The sequence below is a fragment of the Patiria miniata genome, unplaced genomic scaffold (assembly GCF_015706575.1).
Source record: "Patiria miniata isolate m_02_andy unplaced genomic scaffold, ASM1570657v1 HiC_scaffold_7, whole genome shotgun sequence".
Classification (NCBI taxonomy): domain Eukaryota; kingdom Metazoa; phylum Echinodermata; class Asteroidea; order Valvatida; family Asterinidae; genus Patiria; species Patiria miniata.
This window is the reverse complement of record NW_024037074.1, coordinates 22,416,775-22,431,251: the sequence shown is the minus strand read 5'-3', so window position 1 is coordinate 22,431,251 and position 14,477 is coordinate 22,416,775. Positions and strand designations below refer to the sequence as shown.

The following is a 14,477-nucleotide window of genomic DNA, read 5'->3' as shown; positions in this document are numbered from 1 at the left end:
CCCTATACTTTTATACAGAGTAAATGACCTTCACTGCCCACACACACAAGTCGTTGGTCAGTTTCTTCGTACAACCAAGTTACTTTCAAGATCATTGTTTTAAGGAACTATATTACTCATTCCTAGTCACTTTTCTGAGACTCAAGGAAACCAAGATATGACTAAGTTTTCCCATTCTTAAGTATTTCTTATTCTCAAGACTTCCTGTTTCCACCAGTATATAAGTCCTGCTCCACTAGCAGTTCTTCATTCTATTCTATTCTAATTTCTATTCTGTTTCAATTCCAATCATGTAGTCAGTTAATTCGTTCTGCTCATCCAGTCAGTTCACCGTCAGTTCTCTTTGTCTCAATTCACTGTATCCAGTTCAATCAATCAATGTGTAAATAACATAATTGTTGTGGAATAAACAGTCACGGTAAACACAGTCCTCAACCAAAGAATTGTGTATCGACTCATCCATTCCCCAACAACTCTATATGAGAAAGGTCCGGTCTGTCTAGTAGAAACCCCCCTTGATGAGTTGACGATGTTCAGATAATCTTCCATATTACACGGTGTAAGCCCATGGGTTTCTTTGTAGAGTGTGACTAATCAAACTTTGGTCCGTCGATCTTGAAGAGTGTCCCATTTGAGTTTATTCATCATTGCTGAGATGCTTGACTCCCTGCTGTAGTCTTGCATAACAAATCTAGCTGCTCTGTGTTGAATGCTTTCTAATTTCTTTTTATCCGACGCATGATGAGGATCCCAAATGGCGGAACAATATTCTAGCCTTGGTCTGACTAGTGTCTAATACGCAATGGACTTGGCGGTACTGTTGCAGTGGTGGATGTTTCTCTTGAGTAGCCCGAACATACGATTGGCTTTAGAGATGATCTGATAAATGTGAGTGGACCACTTGAGATCATTACTGAGTTCAACCCCCAGGTAGGGATGGTGTTTAACCTCTAGTGGTTTGGTATTACCCATGTGATAACTGGAGTCGACTGAGTTCTTCTTGTGGGTGATCTTCATGGTGTGACACTTGGAGGCATTGAATGACATGTGCCAATCTTTTCCCCATTTTTCAAGTGTGTTGATGTCCTGTTGAAGAATGCAAGGGTCTGCTGCAGTTTTTATTTCCCGGTACATGACACAGTCATCTGCAAAGAGTCTCACATGCGATTTGATGTTCTGTGGCAGATCGTTAATGTATACTAAAACAGGAGAGGACCCAGCACTGTCCCCTGTGGAACCCCAGAAATGACCTTCGACTTGTTTGAAGAAGTGCCCTCCAAAACAACTTGCTGTTGACGTTGAGTGAGAAATGAGTCAATCCATTTCAGAGCATTGTTCCTGATGCCGATGTTGTGGAGTTTCCTCAAAAGACGTTGGTGAGGCACCGAGTCAAATGCTTTCTTAAAGTCCATTACAATTAAGTAAGATTGACTCTTATTGTTAATAATTCCAGCCAAGCTGTCGTGGGTCACAGCAGCTAACTGGGTGTCACAAGAGCGACCTCTGCGAAAACCATGCTGGGCATCCGTCAGTACTTGATGTTTGTCGAGATGAATCGTTATGTGATGATGTAAAATAATGTTCTAGTATATTACATGGAATAGACGTCAACGACACAGGTCTGTAATTACCAGGATTTTTCCTATCACCTTTCTTGTAAAGTGGCGTGACGTTTGCTTCAAGCCAAGCTTTAGGTAAACATCCAGTATCCAGTGATTTTTGGAAGATCTTAGAATAAACTGGTGCAAAAGGAGAGGCGCACTCTTTCAAGATTCTAGGAGGTATGGCATCAGGTCCTGGTGCTTTGCTTGGTTTCAGATCTTTCAGTAATTTCTCTACCCCAATTGGATGTGTTTGGATTTCTGGCATGTCGGCTAAGTCTGGTAATGTAGGGAAACTGTCCCGGTTTTCGTTTGTGAAAACTGAACTAAATTGTTCATTCAGCACATTAGCCTTGTCAATCGGAGAGATCACAGTGGCACCATGAATCAGTCAATGTGTAGATTCCAAACATCTGCTGCCTTTGGGCTTTGATGAAATTCCAGAATGGTTTTGTGTTGTTGCTTTGGAGACTACAGCCGATGACATCATGGATGTATTCTTTCTTGGCTTTCCGAATTTTGCGGTCAGTCGTTCTACGGTGTTTTTTTTTTAAGGCGTCCCATGCAGAGGGTGTATCACGCTGTCTAGCTTTCCTGTATAGGCGCTTCTTCTTACATATGTCCCTTTTTGATAGAACAGTTTATCCAAGGCAGTTTCCACTTGGTTGATGTCATTTTGGATGGAATAAATTTGCTGATGGAATCTTGAATGACATGGTCAAGTTCATTCACAAGTTGATTAACATCCTTCTGAGCAACGAAGTCGGGTGTCATTTCTTTGTCGAAATCCTTAATACAGTCAGCAAAAGCAGCATAATTGGCCTTGGCATACAGCAGTATCTTCCTTCTTGCTGGGCGAACTAATTTTGGTTTAACTAGTATGTTAACCACAACCGCTTCATGGTCGCTTACACCTGGGATGACATTGGTACTCTCCACAAAGGAAGGGCAGTTAGTGAAGCACAAGTCCAGTATGTTATGAAGTCTGGTAGGTTGTTTTACTTGTTGACTCAAGTTGTTGTCAAGGGCAATTTCAATCATGGTCTTACTCTGTCCAGCGTAAGACCCTCCAGGGTTGAATTTATACTGATCCCAGTTCACATCAGGGAGATTAAAATCCCAAAGTAACCAAATTGATGCATTACGAGGGATTTTTCTGAGGGCAGAATCCAGATTTTTTATGTACTCTACATCCGATGTAGGGGGACGATAGAAAGCACCTACATGTAGCTACATACAGTGGCGAGACACCATGAACACGTATGCTAGCCCATATTCCTTCACAGTCAGTTTGGAGATCAATCTCTTCATTAGCAATCAGTGTATTTTTGATAGCGAGGAAGACGCCACCGTGAGAATCCCCTGTCTGCCTATCCTTTCTGAATATCTGGTAAGACGTTGTGAAAATTTCTCCATTAGTAATGGTGCTGTTTAACCATGATTCGGTACCGGTAACTATATCTGGATCTTCAGTTTCAAGAAGTACATGGAACCTGTCAAGTTTTGATCTCACACTTTGGCAATTTACATTGATAATCTTGAAGGATTTTGTCTTGGGTTTACATGTCTTCTTCTGTCTGACATTAGCAGAACGAGGGTTGGGGCTAGATCTATGGGTGGGATTGCCCACACCACGACCGTAGTTCACAGTATCAGAAATCTCCATACTCAAGTCACCACCATTACTACCCGCTAAGGCCTCAAACGAGTTTGACAGATCAAATTGTTCGGTACAGTCAAAAAGGCTTGGAGGCAAAGTGGTACTTGTAGCAATTTGATGATAACCTTGCAACATGGAACAAACTCACCGGCATGTCCTTGGTGACCCCAGGGTGATACGGGTGGAAGGTAGATGACCAGTGGGATCGATCAAATGAGTTGATGATGGCTGTGTCATTGAACTCCATAGGCGAAAACAGCTTCAGAATCACACAAAAAAATGTTCCAAAAATAATGAAGAATGGCACTTTGAAGTAACCCATGGTAAAAATATCATCGAAGAAAAGTTAAAAAGTTAAAAGTGCAAAGTGCACATAAGTAAAAAGGAGTCCACTCCACTTGCTACGAGTACGAGTTCGATGACTAAACAGGGTGCATGTACATGTGACATCAAAAAGAATCCATGTGGTCACATCAAAAACAGCGAAAATATCATCGAAGAAAAGTTAAAAGTGCAAAAATGCACGGCTCAGTCGAAACTTGGAGCAGTTAAGAATACATTCATGAACAAGAGAAACTAAGATGGTAAACGAAAAATAGCTAAAAAAGCAGATTTAAAAAAGATAGCACAGAGCTATCTGAAAACGTTGCTGACACACCGATGACCCTTGACCCCTCATTGTAGCGTAGAACAATTCTGGGGTTCCTCACACGCACTCAAAAAGGACTCCAACACAGGTATACTCGTTTCTGCTGGCTCTAGGATGTTTATTCCTTACAAAAACGTACACCGCAAAACACAACTATTCTCTTCAGCAACGAGGCAACAACAACCCTACTGCGCATGCGCCGCCCGGAAGAACGGGCCTCCCCGGCCGGCCACCAGGGGCTCCACTGCGCGGTTCCACCGTGGAACCGCGCTGGTGCCCTCTGGCGGCCGACCGGCACGGAAGCCACACCGCCCCCTTCGAGGACCTTGTTTGTCCCCAAACAGGGCGCCGGCATCCGCAACCGGACAACAAGGAAGACTACAGCATTCAAAAAAAAAAAAAAAAAGAAAATACAAGGAAAGAACAAGAAATCAAAGAACAAGTCTAAGGTTTAGTTGGTGGGTGGCGGCCGGCGCTGAAACTCCGTTTGCCGGAACAGCTGCTCCCAGAACTCTAGGGGGACACCATCGGGGTAGCGCGGGGGCGGAGGCGCTCCAGGGGGCAGCATTCCTCCCAGTGAAGGTTGAGCGGACACGGAGGGATCTACGAAGTGCTGGCCGTACTGCTGTCCCTTGTACGTCTGCAGGAGACGCCCAGGCACTTCATAGGTGTGGACCACCTGTGTCCGCATCAGCCGGTGGCCGACCTCGTCTGCTCCATGGACTGTCCTTTCGAGCCGCCATTCGTCCCGCGCATGCTCGCACAGGGGTTCCAGCATGTGCGTGGCGGCCTCCCTGGTGGTGTTGTCTGGGTGGAGGGCGCCCGCCGTCTCCTGTCGCAGTGAGGTCCCGTCCAGAAGGCTCACCCGAGACCCGGCCGGCAGAACCCTCCGCTGGCCATGCCACGGTTGGACCGGACCCTCAGGGGACATCGGGGGTTCCGTCTGCATTTCGCCTTCCGCCCGTGTCGGCTGGGGGCGACCAGGGCTTGCTTCCGCTGCCCTGCTGAAGCGAGGACGCCTGCCCTGGGCACGGCTCCAGGGGAACCGCCGGTCGGGACTCCGCCGGGGTGGTGGCTGGCAGGGTCGCTCGGCCCGGTCCCGGCTCCGCCGACCAGGCGACCTGTCCTGTTCAGGTCGGGAAGGCCGGAAGGACCGCTCCAGGTGGTCGCAGCCCCCCGGCCCCCCTGACGACACTGGACTTACCTGCTTCTTAGTGGCGGCGGCGACGGGGACCGTCCTGCCGGACCACACCGTCCGAATGGAGGTGGGTCTGGGGTCCCTTGCCAGGAGAGATGAGGCGGGGACGGGGCCTGTCCCATGTCGTCGTCACTGGCGTGCACCTCCAGCGCATCGGCCTCCGCCATCACCACGGCCACGCTGTCCCCTTGGCAGAAATGGTGTTGTCTGGCGCGGACATCGGCCCTAAAAAACCGAACTCCACACCCTCTCTGGCAGGGGTATGGGCGCTCCGGGTGGAGCGCCACACACGCGGTGTTTAGGTGCCTCTGTAAGTTCCTCCTCCTCCCGAACGTCTGGTCACAGTGCGGGCAATGAATCGGGGCCGGGTCCATCCTGCAGGGGGAAGAAGAAGAAGAGCATTTGGTTATTTGTTGGCAATAACGGCTTGGTCGGATTATCTTCCGGCCACCCCGGGTGACTCTCCCAGGAGCCAGCGCCGATGGTGGTGAAGAGGGCTGTCCCCCTTCGGGCTTGGCCAATTCTGCATCAGATCCGGCGTCCTCGCTGCCTGGTCCTTCTGGGGCGGCAGCCGCCGTCGCCTCCGGTGGCAGTGTCCCCTTCCCCGTCTGAACTGGTAGTGGTCCCTCCTTGGCTAACTGACCACCCACCCCGGCTGGCCGGTCCTCCCAGGTAGTGTCAGTCGACGGACTCGGTGGTAGTGTCACCTCCTGGTCTTGGGTTGGTGGCGGTCCCCCTTTTGGCAGGTTCTGCGCTACGCGCCTCCACCAGTCCACTTCGGCGTCGCCCAGATACGGCTTAAGCCGATTGGAATGAACCACCTTGGCTTTGGCTCGAGGGGATTTTTGCACGCGGAACGTGACATCATCGATCTTCTGTGTCACCACGAAGGGCCCGTCCCACCAGCACTGCAACTTGGGCGTGCGACCCACTTTCTTGGAGGGGGTATACAACCACACAGGTTGGCCAGGTATATAGCTGGCACTTTCTGCTCGACGATCGTAATGTCGCTTTTGATATGCCTGGCTCTTCCGCAGATAATGACGGGCAAACTCGTGGGCGCACTCTATCTTTGTCCTCAACCCCTCCACATATTCGTGCTCTGCTGCGCCTGCCTTTGGTTTCTCCGGCTGGCCCACCACCAGGTCCAACGGAAGTCGCACTTCTCGGCCAAACATCAGCATGTTGGGCGTGAATTTTGTGCTGTCGTGCTGGGAGGAGCGGTACGCCATCATCACGTACGGTAGGTGTTCATCCCAATCGTCCTGGTTCTCATGAACAAACAGGCTCAGCATCGTCTTGACTGTGCGGTTGTACCGCTCCACCATCCCATCGGACTGGGGGTGGAATGGCGTGGTGCGGGTCTTTTGGACGCCGAGCAGCTTACAGGTGCCCTGGAAGAGCTCGGCTTCGAACTCCCTCCCTTGATCCGTGTGGATCTCGAGGGAAGCCCCAAACCGGGTGATGACCTGTTCGACAAGGACTCTGGCGAAAGTCTGAGCAGTCTGGTCCGGGATCGGAAACGCCTCCACCCACTTCGTAAAGTAGTCTGCCACCACCATGATGCTAGAATTCCCTGTCCTCGTCCTTGGAAATCGACCCGTGAGGTCGATCGCAAGGCGCTCCATCGGAGCCCCTACCAGGTACTGTTGAAGTGGGGCCTTGAGGGGTCGAGGAGGTGACTTCTTTGACCCGCACATGTGGCACTTTTGACACCACTCTTCTGCCTGGCGTCGCATCTCCCTCCAGAACACCGGAGCCTATCTCAGCCGCGCGACGGTCCGGGTAATCCCCAAATGTCCTGAAGTCCTATTGTCATGCGCCAGTCGCAAGACGTCGTCGACTTTCACCCGTGGTACCACGACCTTCCATACCGGCGGTTCGCCATTGGGCTGCTCCCACTTCACCTGCAATACGCCCTGGGACAGCCGCAGCGTCTCCCACTTAGCCCACCAGTACTTCGGGCCTTCACCCAGCGCCGAGACGTCCTGCCAGCTGGGTTTGGGGACCCCGTCTTCCAGCCACCGCACGATCTTGTCCAGCTCTGGGTCACTACGTTGTTCCTGTTTGAGTTCTTCCTGGTCCCAGGCTTCCAGGAGCCCTTCCGTCGTGGTGGCTTCTTCCTGCCCAGCCCCCGTAACGGCTCCCACCTGCACCTCCCCTGGTTGCGTCTTCCCAGCATCCTTGAGGTGCTCCAATGCTGACTGGCAAGCACTCGACCAGGAGAACGCCCTTTGGCTCTTGGTGGTAAGGGCATGGAGGGGGCAGGCAATCTCGGCGAAGTTCGCAATGAAGCGCCTGTAGTAGGACGCGAGGCCCAGGAAACTCCGTACTTGAGTCAGGTTTGCTGGTTGCGGTCAGTTCCTGATGGCCGCGACCTTTTCCGGATCCGTCCTTACTCCCTCGGCCGACACGAGGTGACCCAAGAAGGACACCTCCGTCTTGAAGAGATCGCATTTCTTCGGTTTGAGCTTCAGGCCGGTGGCTCGGAATCGCTCCAGGACCGTGGTCAGCCGCTTGTGGTGTTCCTCGAAGTCTGCCCCCCACACGATCACGTCATCCAGGTAGACTACCACCACCTGCCACTGCAACCTCCTCAACACTTGCTCCATCAGACGCTCAAATGTCGCAGGAGCGTTGCAAAGGCCAAGGGGCATAACGGTGAACTGGTACAGGCCGTTTTGCATCCCAAAAGCCGTCTTCTCCCGGTCACCCTGGTCCATGCCGACTTGCCAGTAGCCACTGGCCAGATCAAGGGTGCTGAACCACTTCGCCCCGCTCAAAGCGTCAAGGTTGTCCTCGATTCTGGGGATGGGGTAGGCGTCCTTCATTGTGACCTCATTGACTTTCGGGTAGTCGACGCAGAACCGGACAGACCCATCCTTCTTCCGGACCAGCACCACAGGGGATGACCAAGGGCTGTGGGAGGGCTCGACCACGCCGTCCTGGAGCATCTGTTTTACCTGCCGGTCGGCTTCTTGCCGTTTATGTATCGGCAATGTCCTCGGCGGTTGACGTATAGGCGTTGCTGTCCCTGTATTTATTGTGTGTCGGGTCAGTACGGTCTGACCAAGTTTGCCGTCTGGGCCGGTGAATGCTCCAGCGAATTCCGTCAGCAAATCAGCCAGTCGGGAACGTTCAACACGGTCAAGGTTCGCGGCTCCTCGCTCCAGGAGGTCTTGCAGATGGGACGGTACCTCTCTCTGGGCATCCGTCCTCTGTCTGGTGTCTTCCAAAGGGAGGTGGTTGACGGCAGATCCTTGTTGCCCGTCCTCCAGCTCAATCACATCCAGACCCTCCATCGGTGAGAAGAGAGCCAAGCGGCTGCCTTTGTAGACCGTTACAGGGTCGGTCGTCGGGTTAAAAACCCGAACCGGCACGGTTCCATTGTTTGTGTCAACCAGGCCGGTAGCGACCGCGACCCGGCAATTGTCCGTAGCCTCCAAGCTGGGGTAAACCAACCCGACTCCCATCCGTGGTTCAGTCTTTATCTCCCCCGTGAGGATCGCCTCGTGACGAGCTGGGATTATCATGTTCTCCGTCACCTGCACTCTCGCCACCATGGGTTTGTGCATAACACTTCCCAAGGGGACCGCCTTCCCGTTAATGATGACAGCGTTGTCTCCCCATCGCCATTCGCAGTGATACTTTGACAAGAAATCAATTCCGAGTATCACGTCTGGCTCTATATCGGCCACGGTAAAGGTGTGGTTTGCGCGCAGATCCCCCACTTGTAGGTCGAAGTTGCCCCCCCCCCTCCCCCCTCTTGTCGGCATGGGGCTGCCGTCCGCCATCCTCAGAGCTGGAGATGATGGAAGGAGGTTCGGTCTCTTGGCACCGAGCCAGGCGTTGTAGATTCGCTCCGAAATCAGACTCACTGTTGCTCCGGTGTCTAGGAGGCAACGCACTGGTTTCCCCGCGATCCTCCCCGCCACGTAGTTCGCCTTAGACATCCCACCTGAGGCCGGTCTGGCCCGAACAGCCGGCTCCGGCACAGGAAGTTTCGGTGTTTCCTCTTTCTGTGGTCGTGGCTGGAAGGAGGCAGACTGCCGTTTCTGATGGGGGCAGTACCGTCTGATGTGTCCAAATTCGTGGCACCCATAGCACTCCACCTGGGCACGCGCACCTGGTGTATACACGGCCCGGGGGGCCGATTTGGATTCCTCGGCAGGGGTTGGAGGAGGCTGGGCTACCGACCTCACGTCCCTAGCCATCGGTTTCTTTTTTCTGTTCTGCGCTTGCGACTCCAGAAATGCTTTCATTTCGGTCGCGTGAGTGACTGCCTCGGTCAAAGTCGTCGCTTTCCTGGAGAAGATGTTAAGCTGCAGCTGTTCTTCTCCCAGGGCATTGCGGAAAGCCTCAACCGCCAAATCCTCACGGGCCTGCGTGGGCCACTTCGGTAGATTGATTGTCCTAGGCTACCAAGTGACTCGTCCCGGCCCCTCGTACGCATAGACAGCTGTGCCCGGTGTAGCGGAATCTGTGCTGTCTCGCCAAACCGTTGCTCGAAGTTTTCCAAGATGGAGGAATATTCCTTCCATGCCTCTGGTGTCATATCCGCCAATGCCTCCTGAGCTGCACCCTTTAGGTGAGATGCAAGGAACATCGCCTTCTCCGCCTCACTCCACTGATTGACTGCTGCCACACTCTCGAAATGGATCAAGTAGTCCGACCACGACGAGATCCCGTCAAACCTGTTGGGGAGCATCAGTGGTCTCCGACCCCCCGGCCCGAGGTGATCAGGCGTCGCAGTTCCCCGCTTGACTGGCACTGGGGTAGCGCTTTCCCCCGTCTGTTTAGGGGCCGCCCAAACATCGCCTACAGCCTGCCGTCCCGTAACGGCAGAAACTGGGTCGGTCCCCCCTGGGAGCACCGGGTGGTGACATCCCATGGGATCCCCCAATTGCAGTGGTGTACGGCCGAGCAGCCAGGTCGGTTCCGCTCCGTTGGCTTGTGTGCAGAGCAACCCGGTTCCATTGACTCCCGTGCAGAGTTATCTCGTCCCATTGGTTTGTGCGAGGAGCAACCTTGCCGGCTCCGCCCCATTGGCCTGTCTGCGGAGCAGCTCTGCCCAATTGACTCCCGTACGGAGCAGCTCTATCGGCTCCGCGCCATAGACGTCCGTGCGGAGCAACCTTGCCGGCTCCGCCCCATTGGCTTGTGTGCGGAGCAACCTTGCCGGCTCCGCCCCATTGACTCGTGTGCAGAGCAACTCCACTGGCTCCGCGCCATAGACTCCCGTGTGGAGCAGCTCTGTTGGCTCTGCGCCATAGACGTCCGTGCGGAGCACCCCTGCCGGCTCCGCTCCATTGATCCGTGCGCGGAGCAACTCTACGGGCTCCCGTCCATTGACTTGTGTGCGGAGCAACTCTGCGGGCTCCCGTCCATCGACTCGTGTGCGAAGCAACTCCACGGGCTCCACTCCATTGACTCGTGCGCGGAGCAACTCTGTCGGCTCTGCCCCATAGACTCCCGTGCGGAGCAACTCCGTCGGCTCCGCCCCATTGACTCGTGTGCGGAGCAACTCTACGGGCTCCCGTCCATTGACTTGTGCGCGGAGCAACTCCATGGGCTCCACTCCATTGATTCGTGCAGTGCGAGCCTGCTCCGAGTGGAGGTCAGGACTCGCCATACTGCGATAGTGGGGACGAACGTACTGCTGGGGGAGATCCACTCCCAGTCGTGCCGCCTGAGGCGCGCTCGGACGGTTTCCCGCTCCCGGTATATGGGCAAATCCAGCTTGGGGGTGCCCCGAATGGGAGGCCGCACCTGTCGTATCCATGTAAGCACTGAGTGGTGCTTCCATGTGGGGCCTAGCACTATTTTCATGAGTGTATGGGTTGTGGGTTGCCCCAGGACGAAACCCACAACCCGCTGCATCAACCAGCACAGCTCGGAATCGCTCCGAATGGAACGAGACGTCTGCTGCGCCAGCGTCTACAGCACGGGGCGGCCCCTCGCGGGACCTGGCATGTACTGTGTTATTACCAGCAAACTGGGGTATGTCCCGACGAAGCCCCGCCCCCGCTGCATCGGACAGCACAAATCGGGATCGCTCTGAGTGGAACAAACCATCTATTGCGCCATCGTCTACAGCACGGGGCGACCCCTCGTGGGACCTGGCCTGTACTGTGTTATAACAGAATATCTGGGGTATGTCCCGACGAAGCCCTGCCCCCGCTGCATCGGACAGCACAAATCGGGATCGCTCCGCATGGAGCGAACTGTCTGCTGCGCCGCCGTCTACAGCACGAGGCGGCCCCTCGTGGGACAGGGTACCAGTCATTGATAATTTATGGTAATGAGCATGCCCACCCCCCGCAGGGGTAGACGTACTGCAATGACTTAACCCCCCGCCAAAGTCCCGAAATTCCACTTTACCATCCCCCACATCCTCCCTCATGAGAAAATCCGTCCCCCGAAACCCCCTTGTTTCCCCTTTCCTCCAACCAAAATTCCCCGGACTATCCCGCAAAAAGGATTCCAACTCGTCCACCGTGACGTGACGAAGGTACTGCCGGCCGATCCACTAGACGGGCCCCCACTCCGTGAGCCCGCACTCCAGCCTGCCTCCTCGCCGTGTGGCGAGTTGGGTGCCAGACTTCCGTGATCTCCTGATTTCATTGCAGAAAATCTCTGAAAAAATACCTGTTTTTCCGCCTTCTGCGTGCCGCCACTGCCACCAATGTAGCGTAGAACAATTCTGGGGTTCCTCACACGCACTCAAAAAGTACTCCAACACAGGTATACTCGTTTCTGCTGGCTCTAGGCTGTTTATTCCTCACAAAAACGTACACCACAAAACACAACTATTCTCTTCAGCAACGAGGCAACAACAACCCTACTGCGCATGCGCCGCCCGGAAGAACGGGCCTCCCCGGCCGACCACCAGGGGCTCCACTGCGCGGCTCCACCGTGGAACCGCGCTGGTGCCCTCTGGCGGCCGACCGGCACGGACGCCACAGTATATATATTCAGTATCCCCTTAAAAAAACATGTGCAACCCCTGGTGCCCCAGAGAAGTTTAACCCTAGTTATGCCATTGATAGTATACAAATGTAATAGAACTGCTAGTATTTACATAAATTAATACATGTGCCCTGCATGGAGCTCTTATCTTTAAAAACATATAATCTCATTTTTGTTTACATGTATAACAAACAACTTTACGCTCGCTCTGTTTAATGTCTTATTAGAAAGTAATGTTTTAGAATAAATTCATCATTGTCATATGGCTGGGGAAACCCCTCCCTCAGGCCCTCATCGTGCAGGACACATCATCCCTCAGTGAAGAACCTCTCCTCAAAAAAACCGAATTCCTTGGACCTTGGAATACCTTTTACACATCACCTGGAAGGTATAGTCTACCGAGGTTTGGTTGAGGATCGAGACAAACAAAGGGAACAATGTAGCACCAATACAAGTGTTCAGTGTTGTTTTCGATCCATCACAAGTCCTTTCACAAGTCCTTTCACAAGTCCAGTCACAAGTAAAGCGATGAACAATGACAAAGGACTGCTTTTGTAAAAGTTCACTTGAATGATAGTGACTTGATTGAGACTGAAGGACTTGTGATGGACTTAATTGTGATAGCCATGCAGGGACTTGCAGGGACTTGCAGGGACTTGCAGGGACTCGGATAATAATGATAATAATAAAAATAATAATACCAGTCTTATATAGCACACGTATCTACCAACAATTAGGTACTCAAAGCGCTGGTAATAATGTCTATTTTAAAGACAGGTAAATGAAGTTTAAATGAGAAATATGAGACCCATTCTATAGCGCACCTCGATGAAGGGTATACAAGGTGCTGTGTCAGAAACCTTTTCAATTGACAGCCGACATACTTTTAACTGCTCACATACTATCCTGCAGTTAAGCTTTCATTCCCCATGTGATTTTGAGTTGCATCTTGAAAAACATATTTCTTGTTTGACATCTAATTTATGTAGCAATTAATATATGTCTGTGGGGATTTGATAATGATGACTAGTTGCCCCTTTAATGATAGCGCAGCGTGCTCCTTTAATAGGGAGTTGCCGCCGCAAAGTGCTCTGCACGGTCTAATCAAAGATGTCCGTGCGCCGTTGGAAAATAGACCCACACTTTACTTCAAATAACTACGAGATCTTTTGTATTAATTGATTTTGTAATGATTCTATTATGTGGGGTAGTTAAGGAAATCCCAATTTATCTAGTTTCAAGGGGATATATTTCATACTAGGCTCTCTTTCATTAAGCTATGTTTATGTAAACAAAGCGCAGTGATACATAAGTTTGCCATCGTTCGGTCTCTTTCAGCGTCGCTTTGACAAAAGTCAGAAGGACATCTCTGTTTGAGGGAAGCGAGGCGAGAGCCAGCCCTGGCCGGCTGTTTACATTGACAAGAACGAGTGTTGGGGGTAATAAATTAGACGCAAAATAAAAACATCTGAACCACCGTCCTGGTCTGTGTGTGTGAGTGACGTTCCTTCGAATTATCTGCTCTCCCTTACCATCTCTGGGAACAACTTCCCCTCCCGTTGATCTTCAAACTTTCAACAACCTATTTCCATGGCAACGTGGGATTACTACAAAGTGGCGTCGTAGACAGGATTGGAGAGTGGAAAAATTAATTATTGCCCCCAACGCTCCTGTCAAATTTATTGTATTGTTGTATTGCTCGATTCTTACATGTAAAATGTAAATGAATTCAGGTTAAGAATTGACACGCATGTATTCGACAGGTTACATTTTTCTTCAGGAAACTTTATATGGAAGAAAGTAGTTATAATTGGATAGTATAGACCGTGTTGAATATATGATGCTGTGTATGCCTTTTTTTAGGCATTTGTATATGAAACATTCTTAAAACAGAGAAGAAAATCGAGTTGTCTGTGCGTTTTTAGAGTTATTGATTGATTAATGAGGCCAGACTTGTATAAGTTTGCAAGTTGATGTGTAACGTCTGGCACAACTCTGTGAATTAATTCAATTGCTCGGGTGTAGTGACATTTTTGTTCTAAATTGTATGTTTCTGTGATGTACATGCATGTATATGTAAACCGTGCCAGTAAATCATACACACGCATTAACTGGTCCCACGCCGAATTGTTGCAGAACTAGAAATACTCTAACCATGGCGTTGAATGAAGGGCTTGCAGAGTTACTAGCTAAATCTAATGAAGCTTTGGCTGCGACCCTCGCTGGTGCACTTCAAAACATTAAGATTACACGCAGTCCAAAAATTAGCGTGCCTAAATTTTGTGGTCCACCAAGGAAGTCCGGGGAACTGACTATTAATGAGTGGCTAGATGAGTTCAATGCATACGGGAGACAATTGGGGCTGGGTGATGAAGAAAAAGTGGGAGCTGTCATAGATCA

General features: G+C 51.6%; 1 protein-coding gene across 1 annotated transcript; it reads right to left on the bottom strand.

Moving 5' to 3' along the window:
- Window positions 1-4,332: 4,332 nt before the first annotated feature.
- Window positions 4,333-12,723, bottom strand: LOC119746310. Its single transcript, XM_038223186.1, has 2 exons — window positions 11,757-12,723; window positions 4,333-5,483 (listed from the first exon to the last, which is right to left on the bottom strand). Exon 2 carries the CDS (start codon window positions 4,857-4,859, stop codon window positions 4,362-4,364), a length of 498 nt encoding a protein of 165 aa, XP_038079114.1. The 5' UTR covers window positions 4,860-5,483; window positions 11,757-12,723; the 3' UTR covers window positions 4,333-4,361.
- Window positions 12,724-14,477: the final 1,754 nt, after the last annotated feature.